The 19,347-nt window shown below is 34.5% G+C and overlaps 1 protein-coding gene across 1 annotated transcript in view; it reads left to right on the forward strand.

The window, feature by feature from the left end:
- The window catches only part of TPO (thyroid peroxidase), a 285,568-nt gene that overhangs the window by 227,545 nt on the left and 38,676 nt on the right, over positions 1–19,347 (forward strand). The window contains exons 8-9 of the mRNA XM_074233541.1: positions 5,453–5,711; positions 9,045–9,215. Of these exons, the coding sequence (XP_074089642.1) occupies positions 5,453–5,711; positions 9,045–9,215 (430 nt within the window). The remainder of the gene's footprint in view (positions 1–5,452; positions 5,712–9,044; positions 9,216–19,347) is intronic.

Genomic DNA, 19,347 nt, shown 5'->3' on the forward strand with positions numbered 1-19,347 from the left:
ACCATTTGTCTCTAGTCCACATTTTTTGGGATCTGTTGCTAGTCTAGAGATTATTGGATAAGTTACTTCTTCCATAGTGAAGGTAGGCCAGATCATCTCTATTCACAAACATTTAGATAGCAATGTCTACTAAAAGTTTGCAATATTGAACCTTTAATTTCAGTCTGCTAGTAACCTGGACCTGGGTTGACTAGGTTTACAGGCAGCAAAAGAACAAATTTTATTTGTTCCTTCCTGTTCACCCTTTTTTTATGGTTGAGATTCAAGGAATTGCAGTTGGAAATATATTTTTTCTTGTAAGATATATTTCCCAGTGAGACAAGGGTAATAAGAATTCTTTAAAAATCTGCTATTTTTGAAGGAATTTTTTGATACATGGAATGATGAAATCAATTATAGTCCCTTATTTGACGAGCAGGCAACTATGAGGCATGTTGGATAGTGCTAGACCTGAAGTCAGGAAGATGAGTCCTCCTGAGTTTCAAATCTGACCTCAGATACTTAGTAACTGGGTGACCCTAGGCAAATCAGTTAATCCTGATTGTTTCAGTTTCCTCATCTATAAAATGAGCTGGAAAAGGAAATTAGAAACTACTCCAGTATCTTTGCCAACAAAACTTCAATGGTGTCTCAGGGAATCAGACACTACTCAACAACAACCTGAAGAGACATCAAGAGACTTTTCATGCTGCGAAGGTTTAGTGGCAAGGGGCTAGGAAAGCAGTTTTAAGGGTGAAATATACCTGGGAAGGAAGGATTCCTTCCAATGAAATTCCAGTGAAATATGCTTTGGGACACTTACTCTGTTTCAAAAGTGTGGACATACTTTGAAAATTTTTATTCAGAAGCATTTAATGTGCTGCTCAATCATGGAAACCTCTCTTAACAGTTCCCTCATTTCTTTGCTTGATCATTATTTATACTGGGACTGAAAGTATAATCTATTGGAGGAAAAAAAGCCCTGGAAGAGATATTTTGATAAATTATATGGCAAAAATTTATCTTACTCATATTCTTAGAGGAGACAGTGTTCATGGAAATTTCAGAGAAGAAAAAATAATACTGAATTCATTCTCTCACTGGGGAAAAAAATGTCTTCTGTGTCTAGTCCCATTGTAAAAAGTACAAATTCATCAGCCACATGCTCAGGGTCTTCTGAAATTTGGTATCACCTTCCTTTTCTAGGCAAATCTCATACTATTCCCTTTCATGGAACTTGACTCCATTCTGTGTACCAGTCAAATTATATTACTCTCTGTGTATACAATACACACTTCATTTTTCCATCTTCATGGCTTTGTTCACACTATTCCCTCTGCCATGAATGTCTTCCTTCCCCTTCTTTCCTTGTAGGATTACTATTCATCCCTTATGTCCTCATTCAAATACCAACTGCTCCAATAAGCCTGTCTTAACACTACTCTGATCCCCAATCAGTAATGATGTTTTATTCTTTGTATTTTTAAAGTATATTTTTGGCTTTGCATATAATTGCTTATTATTTTCTGTGCAACTATGTTTTATCTTCTATTAAACTTGGAATTGTGTGAACAAAGGATTTGAATACTTTGAATACTACTTGAAGTAAGGATGGAATAAATGGTGGTTGAACTGTTTAGGATAGTTGAGATCACTATGTCTCTTCAAATGCACAAGTATTTTAGTTGATTCCCCCCCCCCCCCATTAAATTTCCTTTGGTCCTCCAATAAGACCAGAAGAAGTCAATGATTTCTCAGTGGAAAAATCAGAAAATCAGTCAGTGTGCTAAAGATATTGTTGATTCTTCATTCAGCCTACTGCATCACCGTCTACTGATATATCTTCAAATGATTGTCATAAATGTCATTAAAAGAAGATATTTTTAGTTGAATGGGTTAAAAAAATGCTTACAGCTCTTCCACAATGGCACAATGTGTTGTTTGGATAAAAAAAAAATAAGTTGTTTGTTGGAATGAGTAGGTTCACTCTGAAAGAATTCATTCTTTTTTGTAGAAAAGAAGCTACCTTGGATGTGTGATTTTCATATTTTTCAGTGACATATCTGTGCTATCCTCTTCACTTTTCTATATAAAGAGATGATCCACACTGTTGATTCATTCTTAGCAGAACTGAATGTCTCCAAGGCAAAGTAGCTTCATCTGCTGCCAGATTGTAGATTGAAGGCAAGAGCAAAAGTATGATTCCTTTTATTGTATTCAAGAAAACATTTAGAGCTTACTTGCCCACAAACCTCTCAAGAAAATGTACTGATTGTTAAAAGTGAAAAATAACAATTCTCCAATCATGGAGCCTGATACCCATAGTTAAGGACCAATTATGTGAAGACAAACATCAAACAGTCTGATGTCTAGCACAGCTAAGGTTGCCTACTTAAAAGTAAATAGAATGTGATTTTTCCTTTTATATTATTCTGGTGGTAAACTATTTGACATAAGTAAAAAGATTTATATATCTTGTGCTTTCTTAGGCTAAATTAGTCTAAAAGCAAAATTTCAGTTGTACACAGTTGAGTATTTTGAAAACTATAGACCACTTGCATTGATTTTTCTTTCTATGATTTGACAAAAAAATCTACTTATATTGTGCCCAAGACTAGGTTAGATATTAGTACTAAGGAGGTAGGGGTTTTAAATCTGTTATTTCATTGATGTTCATTTCTTTCCTCATTGGAAGTCAATAATTCTTCTTTAGAATTATTTTCTTCCATGTAGATAATAAGTTTAATTTTATTTCATTTTTGATACAATACTTAACAATGTCTTAAATGTGACCTATGACTTAATTAGTATTTTTAGGGTATTTCTAGATGAAGAAATGTCCTTTATAATGCAGATCAACACCTCAGTAAGTTGTTGGGAGGCCTGGAAACATGGTCATAAATGCAAAAGAGATTTGTGAATCTTAAACAAATTAGAGACCAGATGGTATGGCAGATAATTGTAATAAGCGACTAGTTTTCATTTCTTGTCTTATAGAAAAACAGCTAGGAAGCATGAAGAAAAAACTATAAAGTGAATTGATGTATAGTCAGAGGCCATGAAGTGAGGAATATGGGTTTACAGGATGTAAATCAAGCTAATTTACATCTGACTAAGAACAAAAGGAATCTCTCTATAGAGAAGTAGATAAATTTGCAACAGAAAAGCAATAGATCCAAGAATTACAATGCTGGGTGAATTAATGAATAAACTGGTGATGGTCTAGGTGAATGGTTCATATATCTGTGTTATAATTTTAAGGCCAGGGCTACCAAATTGTGGGGAAGAGGAGGTTTGATAAGGAATGGGACCCAAATGGGGAGAGAATTGGGTACTGGACCATTGCTATACTCAGTCAGTTGGACATGGGAGGTCCTTGTGTTTCTATGTAGGAGGAAAAAGGCCATGATTTTGTGCCACAGATGTGCCCATTTCTGTTTGAGACACCTGTTCTTAAGAAAGTTTCAAAACGGTTCTGAGTTATTGGTTTCTTATGATAATCAAAGTCCTCCTCTGGATTAAAGTCATGCCTCTGATAATGTGTGGGCAAATTACTTCTTGCATTGACCTAGGCCACTGAGTCTAAAACTATAAAGTTTGAGGAATTTCCACTCTGCATCAGTGGAGGAGTTTATCACAATCAATTCTCCAAAATGAACTAGGACTCTCCAGTCACACCCAAAACAAAAGACCAGAAAAAAGAATTATATATGTATTGAGTTATCCAATTTTTTTCCTTTACCAATTGCCTACATGAAATATATCTACAAGACAGGAATGGTGGCCTAATAATTAGCAGTGTGTGTTGACAAATTTTCCAGGTTGGAGGTTTAAGACAAAGAAATGAAAAAAGATCCCTCAAATTACCCTTCATGTCAACAGAGTCTATGACACCAAGATAACTTTTATGCCATGGATCAAACATGTAATGAATGTCAGAGGCAGAAATCAAACCCACAGCTCCCAACTGACTATTTAAACTACATTTGGCTGTGTCCACTGTTTACAAGGCACTCTCCTCACTATAAAATACTGTAGCTGCTGATTTGTTTCTTGGGTTCAGTTCTGCCCCAAGAAGAATTGAGGACTCAGACTCAAGAATGCAGGTTTTGAAGAGAAAAGAGATTTATTAAAGGAAATTACAGCAGATTAAGAAAGAGATAGAAAAGTTAGGAAGAGTTTTAAGTGAAGACCATGTGGATCTCAATTATATTTTCCTTCTTAATAACACACACAAATTCTCAAGATTTGTTACAAAACTTAGGTGACTAAATTACTCTTAGATAGTTTCTTTTTTTCTTTAAACACAAGGCGATGACCTTTTCCTAATAAAGGCCTTCCCGCCCTCTTTTGAAAGCCTCTTGAGGGCAGGGAGTCTACATTTACTAAACCTAAACCTTAAAGTCTCATTAACCTAAATTGAATAAAGCCTTCAATCAATATTAGGTCAACAAAAACTTAGCTCACAGCTGAAATCATTTCAAACTTTGCCACTTAAAAACTTTGAAATGGTGTAAGTGGATAGGCTCAGATCCCAACTTCATTAATTACTTAATTTTAAATTAGATCTTTTTAAGCAATTAAATTCAAAACCCAAACTAAAAGGAGTAACATTTAACTCAGGTAACTATTTCAGATATGAATTACACACACACACACACACACACACACACACACACAAATAACAGAAACATCTCTTTTGTATAAAGATTTCAAATTTACCAAGGTGAGATGAGTTTGATTCTGCTCAAATTGGGTGGAGATTCCTATCACCTTTGATTCAATTGTGTGGAATTTCCACCCAATTTCTGCAGCCTTTAAGATTACAAATTGCTGGGGGCAGCTAGGTGGTGCAGTGGATAGAGCACAGGCCCTGGAGTCAGGAGGACCTGAGTTCAAATGTGACCTCAGATACTTAATAATTACCTAGCCCTGTGGCCTTGGGCAAGCCACTTAACTCCATTGACTTGCAAAAAAAAAAAAAAGATTACAAATTGTTTCTGTTACAATCATAATTCTCTACTTCCATAAGAAATGTTATTAGATCTCAGTTTTGAAAGAAGTTAGAATTTCAGAACCAAGATTTAAACAGCATTTCTTACTACAATTCCAATTATTTTCCAATTCATCGCAATTCAATTTCAACAAACATTTGCTGACCACCTAATTATATCAGGCACTTTGTTAAACACTCAGATTTTAGAGAGAAAAATTAACCATACTCTGCCCTTAAAGGTAACTTTATACTGATGGGAACTACCATGTATAAGCTGCCTCTCATGGTGATTTTTTTAACTTAGTAAATAATTTTTGCTTAGTATTCTGCAAATATTCAAATGAAATATTTCCAAAGTGAAGTATCTGTTCAAGTTTAATTCTTTATGGATCTTGAATTTTATAATACATATAACAGGGCAGCTATTCTTTTCATATCAGATTGATGAGCCTATTAATCCATTCCTTTTTGCTTTAGATAATTACTCTCCGTGATTATATCCCCAAAATCCTTGGACCAGTTGCTTTTGAGCAATACATTGGACCATACAAAGGCTATGATCCCACTGTGAATCCAACAATATCCAACATATTTTCAACAGCAGCTTTCCGCTTTGGTCATGCAACTATCAACCCAGTGGTAAGAAGACTTGATGCAGAATTCCAGGATCACCCAGATCTCCCAAAATTAAATTTGCATGAGGTTTTCTTTAGTCCATGGAGACTCATTAAAGAAGGTGGGTTTTATTTTCCTTTGTTTTATGGTTGCATTCTTCTAATGTTGTAGCTAATTTCATACTAAGACCTTCTAAGAGCTTTAATTAAAATTTATTTCTAATTTAGGTGACTGGACATTGTCCAAAGAATTACTGTTTTGTGAAAGAAAATTATAATTATTTCATAGCTTTGTGAAAACACCTGCTTTTCATTGGAACCAACTTGCCACTCAATTTTTGTCTTTTTAAATAACTAGGATGCACAATTCCAAATGTAGGTTGAATACAAACTATGCAACTCATCTTCATTTTAGTATTATTTGAACAGAAATCTCTATTTAAATTTAACACAACATATTGGCATTTTTTTATTACCAGTTTTTTTAAACTCAGTAGTTTTATCTACCAGCATATGGCATTTACTATCTGGGTAGATTGTAATTTTTAATGAATTTTTAAAATATGTTTATATATCATATATATATATATTAGTTAGGTTGTTCCCTAGTCAATTGGACATAAATATATTTTCGTTGTTTAATATTCATATTCTTTCCTAAAGTCCTACTCATGAAAAGACATTTCTTTGGCAATTAAAGTTTCCACATGTCTCCAAAAAAATGAGCTTTAGGAAATGATGCTCCTAATTTGATTTTTAGAGGGTTTTTTTAACCACAGTTATTTATTTATGAAGACTACATTAAAAAGCAATTGTTCACTCTAATAAAATCACAGAAACTTAGAGTATTAACATTAATAAAACCTTCATTATTACTTCTCTTATTTTTGGGGGGGGAGAGGGCAGTAAAATAATTCCCAGTTCTATGTTCCTCCCAGAACTTGTTTTGGGTGTTTTTGAGCACTTGAGAGGCCCCCAGACAGAGTAAAGAGGTGATCCTTTCAAAGTGGGTGGAAGGGAAAAACATGTATACTAAAGCTCCACACATCCCCTCACTGGGATGTTCTGAATAATAACCATCTAATAGCAGTTGAAACAGAAGCAACAATAGTAACAGAAACAAAAATAAGAAAAAAATTATTATTCTTAATTTCTTTAAGTTGTCCAAACTGTTTTACTCACAATAAAATCATAAAGTAGATTTTGTAAGTTTTGTTGTACCTATGCAGGAAAAATCTAAGCCTTGGGGATATGAAGAAAACTTACTCAAGGTTTTAAGGTTACAAATGGAACTTGAGGGGAAGATAAATTACAGCATATGAAAGACTAACCAGCAAATAAATGACCATTCTTCTAAGTTATTCATCTACAACACACCAAGAACAGTAGGTTCTCTATGGCTCTCAAATTAATGCCTGATGGAACAGATCTGGCAAACTGGGTACCTGGAAAAAACTTTGATAATGTTTCTTACCTGAACAAGAAACTTCAATGATTTTATTGTATCTAGAAAAAGAATGTAGACCCCTCAGTTTGGTGTTTCAAGTCTTACCCAATCTAGATTGGATCTATCTTTTCATGCTATTTTCACATTGTTTCCCCTTCCATACCTATGTTCTAGCCAAATGATTTAGAAAGAACTAAGTGATGCGAGGGACAGATGCTGGTGCTAGTTCTGGTGCTAATTCAAATTCAGCCTAGCTACTTTGGACAAGTCAGTGACCTCTGTCTGCCTCAGTTACTTCAACTGAAAAATGAGAATGATAATAGCAACTATGTCCTAGGGGTGTTGTGAAGTTCACATCAGCATAACAATTATAAAGCTTTCAGCAAGCTCTCAGCACAGGTACTAGTAGAGGACACTAGATAAACTTTTTCCTCTCCCTTTGTTCCTCATCTTTTTTTTTGCTTATCTTTTGGAATCTCCTTTCCAGGCTTAACCTGAATCTTTAAGAAGCCTTTCCTGAAGGGTATTACCAAATTGTTATTCACCTTTTTCCACTCCAAACTATTGTGTATTTATATATTTTTTCTATGTCAGGAGCAAAGTGAGTTCCTTGAAGGCAAGGAGTATTCCATTTTTGCCTTTGTCTATTGCACAGCCTCTGGCACTTAGTTGGTCCTTAATAAAATCTTATTCAATTGAAATTGTTGAGAAAATAGACTTTCTAAGTGATTTCTCTATCAAAAGAAAAAGTGTATTTGTTGATCTAGGACTTAAAGGGTGGATTTGATTATGGTTGCTCAGATACTAGATGCTATTGTTTTTTTATTGAGAAAAGAAAAGACTCAGGAGTTGTATCAGATAGAACTGTTTGGGGATGATGCCTGAATTTCCTTTTTCAGTCCTTTTGGCTCAAAACCCCTGATGATAGTCCTTCTATTATATGTTTAAGGTAAAATTATTTGTATAAAGTACTTTCTATATGTAGAACAGAGAAGGCTGCCATTTTAGATCATTTTAATGATATCATAGGTTTGCTTGAGGCATGTGTTAAAAATCAACTCCCTAATAAACAATTACTAGACTCATCAGGTGATATGAGAGCTTTCTCATTAACCAGACTTGGGCAAGCACAATATAGTGGAAAGAGCACTGGCTCTACAGTTAAAAAAAAAAAAAGCTTGGGTATATCACACCCTGGATGCTCACTACCTGTGGGACATTGGATAAGTCACTAAACCTCCCTTGGTCTCAGCTTCCTCACCTGTAAAATAAGGGGACTAGACTAGACTCTGATGTCTTTAGGAATTTCCTGCTCTGTAAAATGATTTTGAAATTCAATTCAATTCCACAAATATTTAACATGTATGAAGCATTCAGTATGTTCTAGGTCCTTTGCTAGTTACTAGAGCTAACTAGTCCTAGTAGGGCTAGCTAGCACAATCTCAGTCCTTAAGGATCTTCTAATCTAAGGTATGAGATCTGTATTAAATAATTAAGACATATAGGTGGAATGTGATCAGAATAAAAGAAGAATGTGGATAAATTTGAAGAAGGGGAGATCACTTTCATAATGATGTAGCAAAGAGTTTGTTACATTTTAGCTATACTTAGTCAGTTTATAAGTGTATCTCCACACTGAATGAAACCTTACAAAATCTCTCAATACTCGAATAGCACATCCAATCTTCTACTTTTTAGGGGAAAATGTACATAATAGGATCATAGATTCAAGAACTGAAATGAATCTTAAGTCTGTGGACACCTAGTCCAACTCCTTCATTTTAAAGAAGAGGAAACTGAGGCTCACAGTGTTAAAGTCATGTGAATGAAGTCACCAAAGACATGTAATAATGAAGAAATTTCATTAAACTTGAATCCGCAGGGTGTATTCATATCCTTGCAGACCTTTATCTGTCAGCAATAATTAGTCTAAGGTATGAAATATTATTTTTGCCTAGAAATTTCAAAAGAAATAACTTTATTCCCTCTCCATGCCCAATATTTCAAGGTGGCTTAGATCCTGTGATAAGAGGACTTCTAGCAAGCCCAGCCAAATTGCAGACTCAGGAACAATTGATGAATGAAGAACTGACTGAAAAGCTCTTTGTATTATCTAATAATGGAACTTTGGATTTAGCATCACTCAATCTGCAGAGAGGGAGGGATCATGGCCTTCCAGGTCTGTGATTAGTTTCTGATTTTTATTTTGCAAATGAAACACATGGATATGATTTCTAATTTAGTAAAAATATTTAATTTTTCTTAAAGATACTGATCTCAAGTAAAATGTGTTTGAAAACATGACAAATTTCTCCTTATTTCACCTGTCCTGAACTATATCATATAATGTGTCCAAAAAAAGATTCTTCATGCCAGAGTTACTAGAAATTTTGACACCTGGAAAGAGTAAAATATTCCCTCAAATCAACTCTGAAATTCATAATATAAAAATAATACAAGAGAAAATTAAGGTCACTTCAGCTGAGTTGGACTGAGAATTATATGCAAGGAATCACCAATACTTTTGATTGTGCTTAATTACTTTCTGCTTGCAAAAGCAGTAAGATCTTTTGGTGGTAACTAGAAAGTAGGCGGTGCAATGTATTGGAACCTGTAAGTCAGGAAGATCTGAGATCAAATCTAGACTCAGATACTTATGATGTGATGCTGAACAAGTCACTTAACCCTGTTTTCCTCGATTTCCTCATCTGTAAAATGAATTAGGAAAGGAAATGGTAAATCAATCCAGTATTCTTTCCAAGAAAACTCCTAATGAGGTCATGTGACTTAATTATTACATCCACATAGAACTGAATGTAATAATTAAGCCACAATGTGTTTTGATTATGTTGGATAAGTACATCTGCTAAATTTTTGCCCTAAAATTACTGATTTTCTACCAATTACATATCTATTTCCAGTTTATTGACCCAGATTTAGAACTGAAAGGGACATTAAAGATCATCCAGTCCAATCCTCTCCCTGTTTCACAGATGAAGAAACTGAGGTCTATGGAGATAAAGTGACTTGCATAGTGTCACAGGAAGCAAGGATTTAAACCCAAGTTCTCTGACTCTAAATCCATTGATTTTCCCTCCTACTATATACCACATTGCTTCTGTCCTGTAGGAAAACAATAGTATGAAGCTATTTATTATAAAGACACAATTTAAGTTATAGACAAGCAATTTAGGAGAGACATTAACAGACTGCAATTGTTCATATCATTCTGTCCCCTTTCCTTTTCTTTTCCATACTGTTCTGTTGTATTTAGAGTATGACAGAAACTGTAACCCAAGCTTTTAAGGTTAGTTGTGTCATGAAAGAATTTGCAAATTTTGTAATACACAGATGGGTAAAAGAGATAGGGTTTATATCCATCTGTGTAGGGCAGCCTGCAATGTGTCTTCTGATCCATTACTTCCAAGTCTTTTTTAATCCACTTCTCCTCCCCTGATTGTTGCTTCCTCTCTGTCCCACTTACTGAAACTTAATACTTTCTTTAAGATCCAACTTAATTATCCATGAAATTTGCCTTGGTTATCTTAACCCACCATTTTCTTTGATTCTTCTTAACTCATATCACATAATATCTGCAAGTGTCCTTAGAATAGCTCATACTATTCTTTCCATTAATAACTGTCTGTGTAGGTGAATAATATATTTTGTTTTGATTTACTGCCTCCTCCTCATCTTTAAAAACCTCTTTCTTCAAAGTCCAAATCACAAGCTATCTTCTTAGCAAAAACCTATTCCAATTCCACCAGATAAAAATGTTCCACCTTTCTTTCTTTCTTTTTTTTTTTTGGCAAGGCAATAGGGTTAAGTCACCTGCCGAGGCCAGCTCAGTCCACAGATGATAAGGGGAATGGGGGTCTCACAGCTAGATAATTATTAAGTGTCTGAGGCTGACTCAGGTCCTCCTGACTCCAGGGTCAATGCTCTATCCACAGTACCACCTAGTTACCCCTACCTTTCCATAATTTTTGAAGAGCACTTTATCTGGATTTCTCCTTACTCCCAAGATTCTCAGCTCTGTATTATATTTGCCAACTGACATGTTAAATATTCTAGAGTATAAGCTCTTTGATGACAAAGAAAGTTTAATTTTTGTCTTTTGCATTCTAAGTGCCTTTATATAACATTTTTTGGTCACTCATATAAGAAGACTCTCCATGACTCCATTTGGAATTTTCTTGGCAAGTGGTTTGCCATTCTCTTCTCTAACTTTCTTTATAGATGAGGAAACAGAATCAATGGGTAAAGTGACTTGGCTAGTGTCATACAACCCTTCCCCAACCCATTTCCAAGGATGGTGGAATAAAAGCAAGGAATATTTGAAACTCTCCCACAGACTACTCCAAATGCCTTTAAATTATGACTCTTCTCAAATTCTAGGGTGGAACCATTACAATGACTGAAGGAAAAATTTTTCCCCAGAAAGTGTCTGCTCAGCATTGGAAAAGGCTGCAGCACAGCCTGATCACTCTGGCCACCAGAGTAAACCAGCTCCGGCCATCCAGGAGCAACCTGTGTGGTGCCAGGATCCATGGGGTCACTTGGGTCCATGGCAGAGGGGCTGATTTCCAGACCTCTCAGTCCAGGGATCACTAAGGTCAAACTGGAATGTCAACAGGAAAACTCTGCCACATCAAAATGAGTGTAGAGCCTAGGCCAGTGCAGACCTCAGCACAGCCCCAGTCCCCAGGAACCTGAAGCAGGCCTGTAGAACTATACAGTAGCTGCTTCCAAAGTGCTCAGTGCACAGATGATAAGGGGAATGGGGGAAACTACAGAGGTCTTTTCTACTATCCCTGGGGCAGGACTCTGTTGCTTTGCCCATACTCAGATCCAGGTCACAGTCTGGAGCCCCATATTGCCCTAGTAGAACAGGGAAGGGACCTTCCTCACAGTTCCAGGGATAAGGGAAGTGCTTGTGACCATCCACAGACCAGGGCATAGGTCAAGAGAGTGGTTTGAAAAAACTCTTAAAAGTTTGAGAAAGTCTATCTTCCACCCTGGAAGCAGAATACCACCTTAACAAAGCATTAAAATCTAGTCATAGACTGGGGAAATAAGCCAACAATAGAAGAAAAATAATCTGACCATAGACACTTACTTTGGTAGAATGGAGCAAAGGGAAGCTGATAACTTTGGGAGAAATCAGGAAACAATAAAACAAAAATGAAAGAATGAAAAAATAGAAATAAATGTAAAATAATTTACTGGGAAAAACAGCTAACCTGGAAAACAGATCTCAGAGAGATAATTTAAAAATTACTGGGCTACTGAAAGTCATGACCAGGAAAAGAGTCTAGACTTAATGTTAAAAGGAATTCTCCAGAAAATTTCCCTAATATCCTAAAAGCAGAGGGTAAAATAGAAATTGAGGGAATTCACTGATTATGCCCTGAAAGGGATCCTAAAATAAAAACCCCCAGGATATTATAGTCAAATTCCAGAACTCCCAAGTCAAGGAGAAAATATTGCAAGCAACCAGAAAGAAACAATTCAAATATCATGAAGTTTACAATCAGGATTATACAAGATTTAGCAGCACATACATTAAGGACTCGTAGGTCATGAAATATGATATTCCAGAAGGCAAAAGAACTTGGTCTACAACTGAGAATCAACTACCCAGCAAAATCAAACATACTCTTTCAGGGGAAAAGATTGACATTGAATGAAATAGGGAACTTTCAGATTTTCTTGTTGAAATGACTAGAGCTGAACAGAAAGTTTGATCTTCAAGGACAGAACTCAGGTGAATCATAGAGAGGGTGGACAAGAAGAGTAAATTAAGAGGGATATAATGATGTTGAACAGCTTATACTCCTACAAGGGAAGATGATACTGATCACGCATATGAACCGTCTCATTGATTAGAGTAGTTACAAGGAATATATATAGACAAGGTACAGGAGGAAACTGAATATAAAGGAAAAATATATTATAAAGATGGAATTAATGGGTAAGAAAGGAATGTACTGGGAACAAGGGAAACTAGAGGCATAATGGGCTAAGATATTTCACATATTAAAGAGGCAAGAAAAAGCTTTTGCAATGGAGTCAAAGGGGAGAAAGTGAAGGGGAATGAGTGAACCTTTATTCTCTTTGGAAGTGACTGAGAGAAAATAAAATACACATTTAATAGGATATAGAAATCTATCTTACCTTAAAGGAAAAAAAAAGAAGAGGAAAGGGATAGGAGAAAGGGGATGGGGGAATGGGAAGAGGATTGTAGGTGATTAAAGAGAGGGAAGGTCATGGGGAAGGGTTGTCAGATACAACACTCTTTTGAGGAGGGTCAGAATGAAAGGAGAGAGAGACAATAGAATAAATGGGGATGAGGAGGAATAGGATGGAGGGAAATACAGCTAACAAAAGCAACTCTGGAAAAAAAATATTGAAGCAGTTTCTCTGATGGGCTTATAATAAAGAATGTGATCCATCCCAAAGACAGAGCTGATGGATCTAAATACATACTGAAACCACACTTTTTTTCCCTCTCACTTCATTTTTTTTTAAAGTTTCTCTATCTTTGTGGGCAGAGAGGGGATCATGTTTACTTTTATAAGACTATTGTTTTAATGTGAAAAATAAATAAGTAAATTTTTAAAAAATTTAAAAAATAAAAAAAAATACTTCCTTGAAGTGGCAGGGCTAGAAATGCCTGCTTAAACATTTTTCAATTGACATTGACATTGCCCTTGAAAATTGTTAAAGCACATTAATATGACTATCACAGTTCACATTTACATAATAGCTTAAGATTTAAAATATGCTTTCTTTACACAGTGGAGTAGATAATAGAGGTGCTGTGATACCCCAGGTTCCCTTCCAGGTGTAGTGCCCTGACTTTTAGTCTAGTGATGTTTGTCTCATGTCATTCACTGTGTTTCCTCCTGAGTATCAGTGGAAATATGTGTGAACACCAGAAGTTTCTACATTCAGCAGCTTTTTCAGGAATGAATTTGATGGGTGAGGAAGCAGAATAAAACTCACCCACATGAGCTCAGAGAACTTCATGTTCTCTGGCAGAGAGGAGAATCAAGCCAACAAAAGATTTAGGATATGTAATGCTTGTCATAAGTACATAGAGGGAACTTTCCATGCATAATAAATTCTCTTTTATTTATAGTCTGAAAAGGCTTATAATAAAACTGTATATCTCTATGTCACAGTTTTAAAAGAGACCAAACTGATCTCTTTACTCTTTGTTCCAACTGAGAAATGTTTTAAAAAAAGAAGGCAGTGTGATAGACTTTTTGGAGAACTGAATTTAGCCTAAGAAGACTTGGATTGTAATATTGCCTTTACTAGTTACTAACTGTGTGACTTTGGCCAGAGAGATTCCCCTCTCTGAAATTCTATTTGCTCTCTGTAAAAGAAGATGGGTGATAACTATACTCCCAACATGCTCAAAATCATATGACAATGACATCTAAAATTGTGTCTCTTAAAAAAAAAGATGAGATACTTGAATCCTTTATCTTCCACCACTGTTCTTTGTATTTAATATTCTCACCATGTAAAATTAGATGTAATTGTCATTGTTCCTGCTCAGAGCAGGAAAAGAAAAAAAATAAATCAAGAATATATTTCACAAAGTAGTTAAAGCATAATCAAACAGTGACATGAAAATGATATCTATTTAGTCAATTTATGTCAATTTTACCTAAAATCGTTTTTCCCCCTCTGGTATCTAAAACTTTAGTCTTCTAAAGAATTTTTTTATGTTCATACTTCAGTCTTTCAATAGATATCTTCTCATTTATGTGGGTGCTTCCCCTACAATGCAAATCCCAGCAAATATTCAGCCAATCTACATAATTCATGTTCAGGTCCTCTAGAAATCCAGAATATTTTGCCCATCTAAATATGCTACAGATCCTCTCAGTAATTCTTTCAGCATCATATTGTAATTATTATAATATTCAACAGCCAGGCTAACAACTTAGTATTTGTGTGTGTGTGTGTGTGTGTGTGACCATACCACCTTCTTTTCCAATCACACTTCATACTTCTGGAGGTGTAGTTTTATAACTTCTTGAGTACAAAATATTCAAAACATGTTGTAACCATTAATTGCCCCAAGCTTCTTTCCACTGTTCTTTCAGTTACATATTTCATTTAAAATTTGGAACTTCAGAGATTGTGTGATTCCATAATCTGCATCTGCATAGCATCACCAGAAGAATGTTGTTATAAAAATTATATTTTTGTTGTCATTTATTTGTTTGTAAAAGGGATCAGTTTGGAATTGAAAACTCTACAATTTCCCAAACACAAGACAATCCTCTCTCTGCTTCTTATGTATGTATATATATATATATATATATATATATATATATATATGATTATATTTATCTAGAGATACTTTTCCTTTTATTAGTTATTTTCTTTTAAAAAACAGCTTACACTCTTGTAATTCATATAGTCTTTGTTGCATGAACTGATGCTGAGTGAAGTGAGCTGAACCAGAAGAACATTGTGCACACTAACAGAAAATGTGATGATGTAATGGTCAACTATGATGGATCAAAGACAATTCTAAAAGATTTGTGATAGAAAATACCATACATATCCAGAAAAGGAACTATGGAGTTTAAATGCAGACCAAAGCTTACTATCTTCAATTTTTTAAGTTGTTTTATGTGTTATTATTTTTTCCCTCTAGTGTTTTTTTTTGTTTTTGATTTGATTCTTCTTTCACAACATGATGAATATGGATATATGTTTAATATAGGTACACATGTATAACCTATATCAGATTGCTTTATGTCAGGGGAAGGGGGGAAGAGAAAAAGGGAAGGAGAAAAATGTATATCTCAAAATCTTGCCAAAAATGATTGTTGAAAACTATCTTTTCATGAAGCTGGAAAACTAAATAAATGAAATACGTATAGTCTTTAATATACATATTCTAAATCTTGTTTTTGTTGTTTTCAAAAATAGGCATTTGAAGATCATAAAAGATAAACAAATCATTATTTCTTAAGTTGGGTTATAGAAAAATTAGGAATTTTTTTTACAATTTAAAATATGTTATTTAAAACTTGGATTTTTAATATTTTCCACATTGGAAAATTGTATATTTTGTATATTGTATATTTATATTGTATATTGTACATTTTCCCTTTTATCTAGCCCCCATTTTTTCCTTTGAGTGGAGAGTCCTGCCAAGTTGCCCTATACTTTGAATACTTTCTTCACCTAATAAATAAGAATTTTTCTTTTCCAACATTCAAGTAACTCCTAAAATCTACTTCCCTCCTGCCATCCTAATTTAATTGGAAGAAATATGATTTTTTTCCCCAACAAAAAGCTGTCTGTGTATGATGGCAGCCTGTTAGCTCACTGTCACCAAAATACTTGTGTTTTTGGTTTAAATAGATTAGAAATACAAATGTTCATATAAAGTCCCTAATAGCATAAGAGATGATCCTTGATTAGCTCTCCTGTTTTTAAGGGAATTTTCCATACACTAATCCATGTTGTACAACTTTGAGAAAGTCACGCAGTGTCACAATGTTTTGTGACATTCTTTAAAACTCTAAACTGCAGAGGAATTGTCCATCTACACTAGTAGAGAGAGTTTCCTCATCTAGGAGTTCAATATGCTAATGAAATCATATCTAGTCTCATTTACACCATAGGTCCCACTTTAAAAAATAAACCTGGCCTTTATAAAAATTGAGTATAGTTAATAACCATAACTTAGAACATACTAAATGCTAAAGTAAATACAGAATTACAAAGAAGCAATGATAGAAATGAATTTTTAGAAATTGAATTGAAAGAAATATTTTAAAGGTTCATAAATTTTATATCAATATTTTATTTTTCAAACACATTATGAAAGTTTTTTTAACATTCATTCATACACATATGTATATTTTTAAGTTACAAAATTTCCTTCCACCCTCTTTTCCTATCCCCCTCCCCTCAGCAGCAAACAATCAGGTTAATATTGTACATATATATTTTTCTTAAACATATTTACAGATCATTTTTGGCATGAGGGATTAGGATTAAGGAAAAGAAATACATAAGATTTATTTTTTAAGTAGTGAATGTAGTGTTCATTGGATTCTGAAGGGTTTTTTTTTTTTAGTTTGGTTTGGTTTTTCTTCCTCTGCATGGGGATAGCATTGTCCATAGTCAGTCTAAGAGAGTTGTCCTAGCTCTCTGAACTTCTGAGAGCATTTGCATCTACCGGGGTCAATAATCTCACATTGTTGTTGTTAATGTGTACATTGCTCTCTTGGTTCTGCTCACTTCACTCAGCACCAGAACCTGTAATTCATTCCATGCTTCTCTAGAGTTTGACCATTTATGGTTTCTTATAGAACAATAATATTCCATAATATTTATATCACAAAACTTGTTCAACCATTCCCCAAATGATGGGTATCCCCTCAATTTCCAATTCTTTGCCACTACATAAAAAGAGCTGCTATGAATATTTTGGTACATGTGGGACTTTTCCCATTTTTTATGATTTCTTCTGTATATAGACCTAGAATTGGAATTGCACTTTATTACACTTTGGGCATAGTTACACATTGCTTTTCAGAATGGTTGTAGCAGTTCACAACTCTACCAGCAATGCATTAATCTCCCAATCCTCTCACAACCTCTTTAACATTAATCATTTTCCCTTTTGTCATATTAGCCAGTCTGATAGGTGTGAGGAGATATCTCAGAGTTATATTAATTAGTACTTCTCTCATAAATAATGATTTGGAGCATTTTTCATATGATTATATGTAGCTTTAATTTCTTATTTGAAAACTTTATTAATATCTTTTGATCTTTTGTCAACTGGGAAATGACTTGTAACCTTATAAATTTGATACATTTCTCTATATGTTTTAGAAATGAGACCTTTATCAGAACTTCTAGTTCAGAATTTTTGTCAAATGGTGAATTCTTATCCTAGAAGCCAATGTCTTTGGGTTCATCAAACAGTAGATTACTGTAGTCATTTACCACTGTTTCTTTTGGACCTATCCTAATCCACTGATCTATCACTCTATTTCTTAACCAAAGCAGGCAGTTTTGATGACTGCCACTTTATAGTACAGTTTTAGATCAGATAGAGCTAGGCCAACTTCCTTTTTAATTATATTAATATTTTATTTATATTCCAATTATATACAAGAGTAGTTTCTACCTATAATTTTTTGGTAAGGTTTTGAATTTGACCCTTTTCCCCCCACCCTTCTTTCCCTCCTCCATAGAAAGCAATCTGAATACCTTTACATAGTTTACATGTTATGCATTGATCAGAATTGAATGTGTTGAGAGGAAAAAAATATCCTTAAGGAAAAGATAAAATATTAGTGATAGAAAAATTACATAGTACATAAGCCAACTTTTTTTTTTTAAATTGAAGGTAACAATCTTTGGTCTTTATATGAACTTTACAGTTCTTTCTCTGGATCCAGATGGTATTCTCCATCACAGATGCCCTAAAATTGTCCTTGATTATTGCACTGAAGGGATGAGCAAGTCCATTAAGTTTGATCATCACCCCATGTTGTTGTTAGGGTGTGCAATGTTCTTCTTGGTCTGTTCATCTCTCTCAGCATCATTTCATGCAAGTCTTTCCAGGCTTTTCTGAAATCCCATCCCTCCTGGTCTCTTATAGAACAATAGTGTTCTAACACATACATATACTATAATTTGTTCAGCCATTTCCCAAATGATGAACATTCCCTCAATCTCTAGTTGTTTTATGCCACTTTCCTTTACATTTTTATCAGTTCCCTAGCTATTTTTTTTTTTTTTTTAGTTTTTGCAAGGCAATGGGGTTAAGTGGCTTGCCCAAGGCCACACGGCTAGGTAATTATTAAGTGTCTGAGGCCAGATTTGAACTCAGGTACTCCTGACTCCAAGGCCAGTGCTCTATCCACTGCGCCACCTAGCCGCCCCCCCCAGCTATTTTTTACCTTTTGTTGCTCCATATGAATTGTTACTATTTTTTCTAGCTCAGTAGTTTGGCATGACACTGAATAAGTAATTTAATTTGGGTAGAATTGTCATTTTTTATTATAACAGCTCAACCTATCATGAGCAACTGACACTTTCCCAATTATTTAGATCTGACTTCATTTGGATGAGAAGTGCTTCATAATTGTATTCATTCAGTTTCTGGATTTGTCTTGAAAAGTAGATTCCTAAGTATTAATGTTTTCTACTTTTACTTTAAATGGAATTTCTCTTTCTATCTCTTGCTCTTGGGCTTTGTTGTTCATATATAGAAATGCTGATTATTTATGTGGGTTTATTTTATATCCTGC

Source organism: Macrotis lagotis, chromosome 1 (assembly GCF_037893015.1).
Source record: "Macrotis lagotis isolate mMagLag1 chromosome 1, bilby.v1.9.chrom.fasta, whole genome shotgun sequence".
In the NCBI taxonomy this organism is placed as follows: domain Eukaryota; kingdom Metazoa; phylum Chordata; class Mammalia; order Peramelemorphia; family Peramelidae; genus Macrotis; species Macrotis lagotis.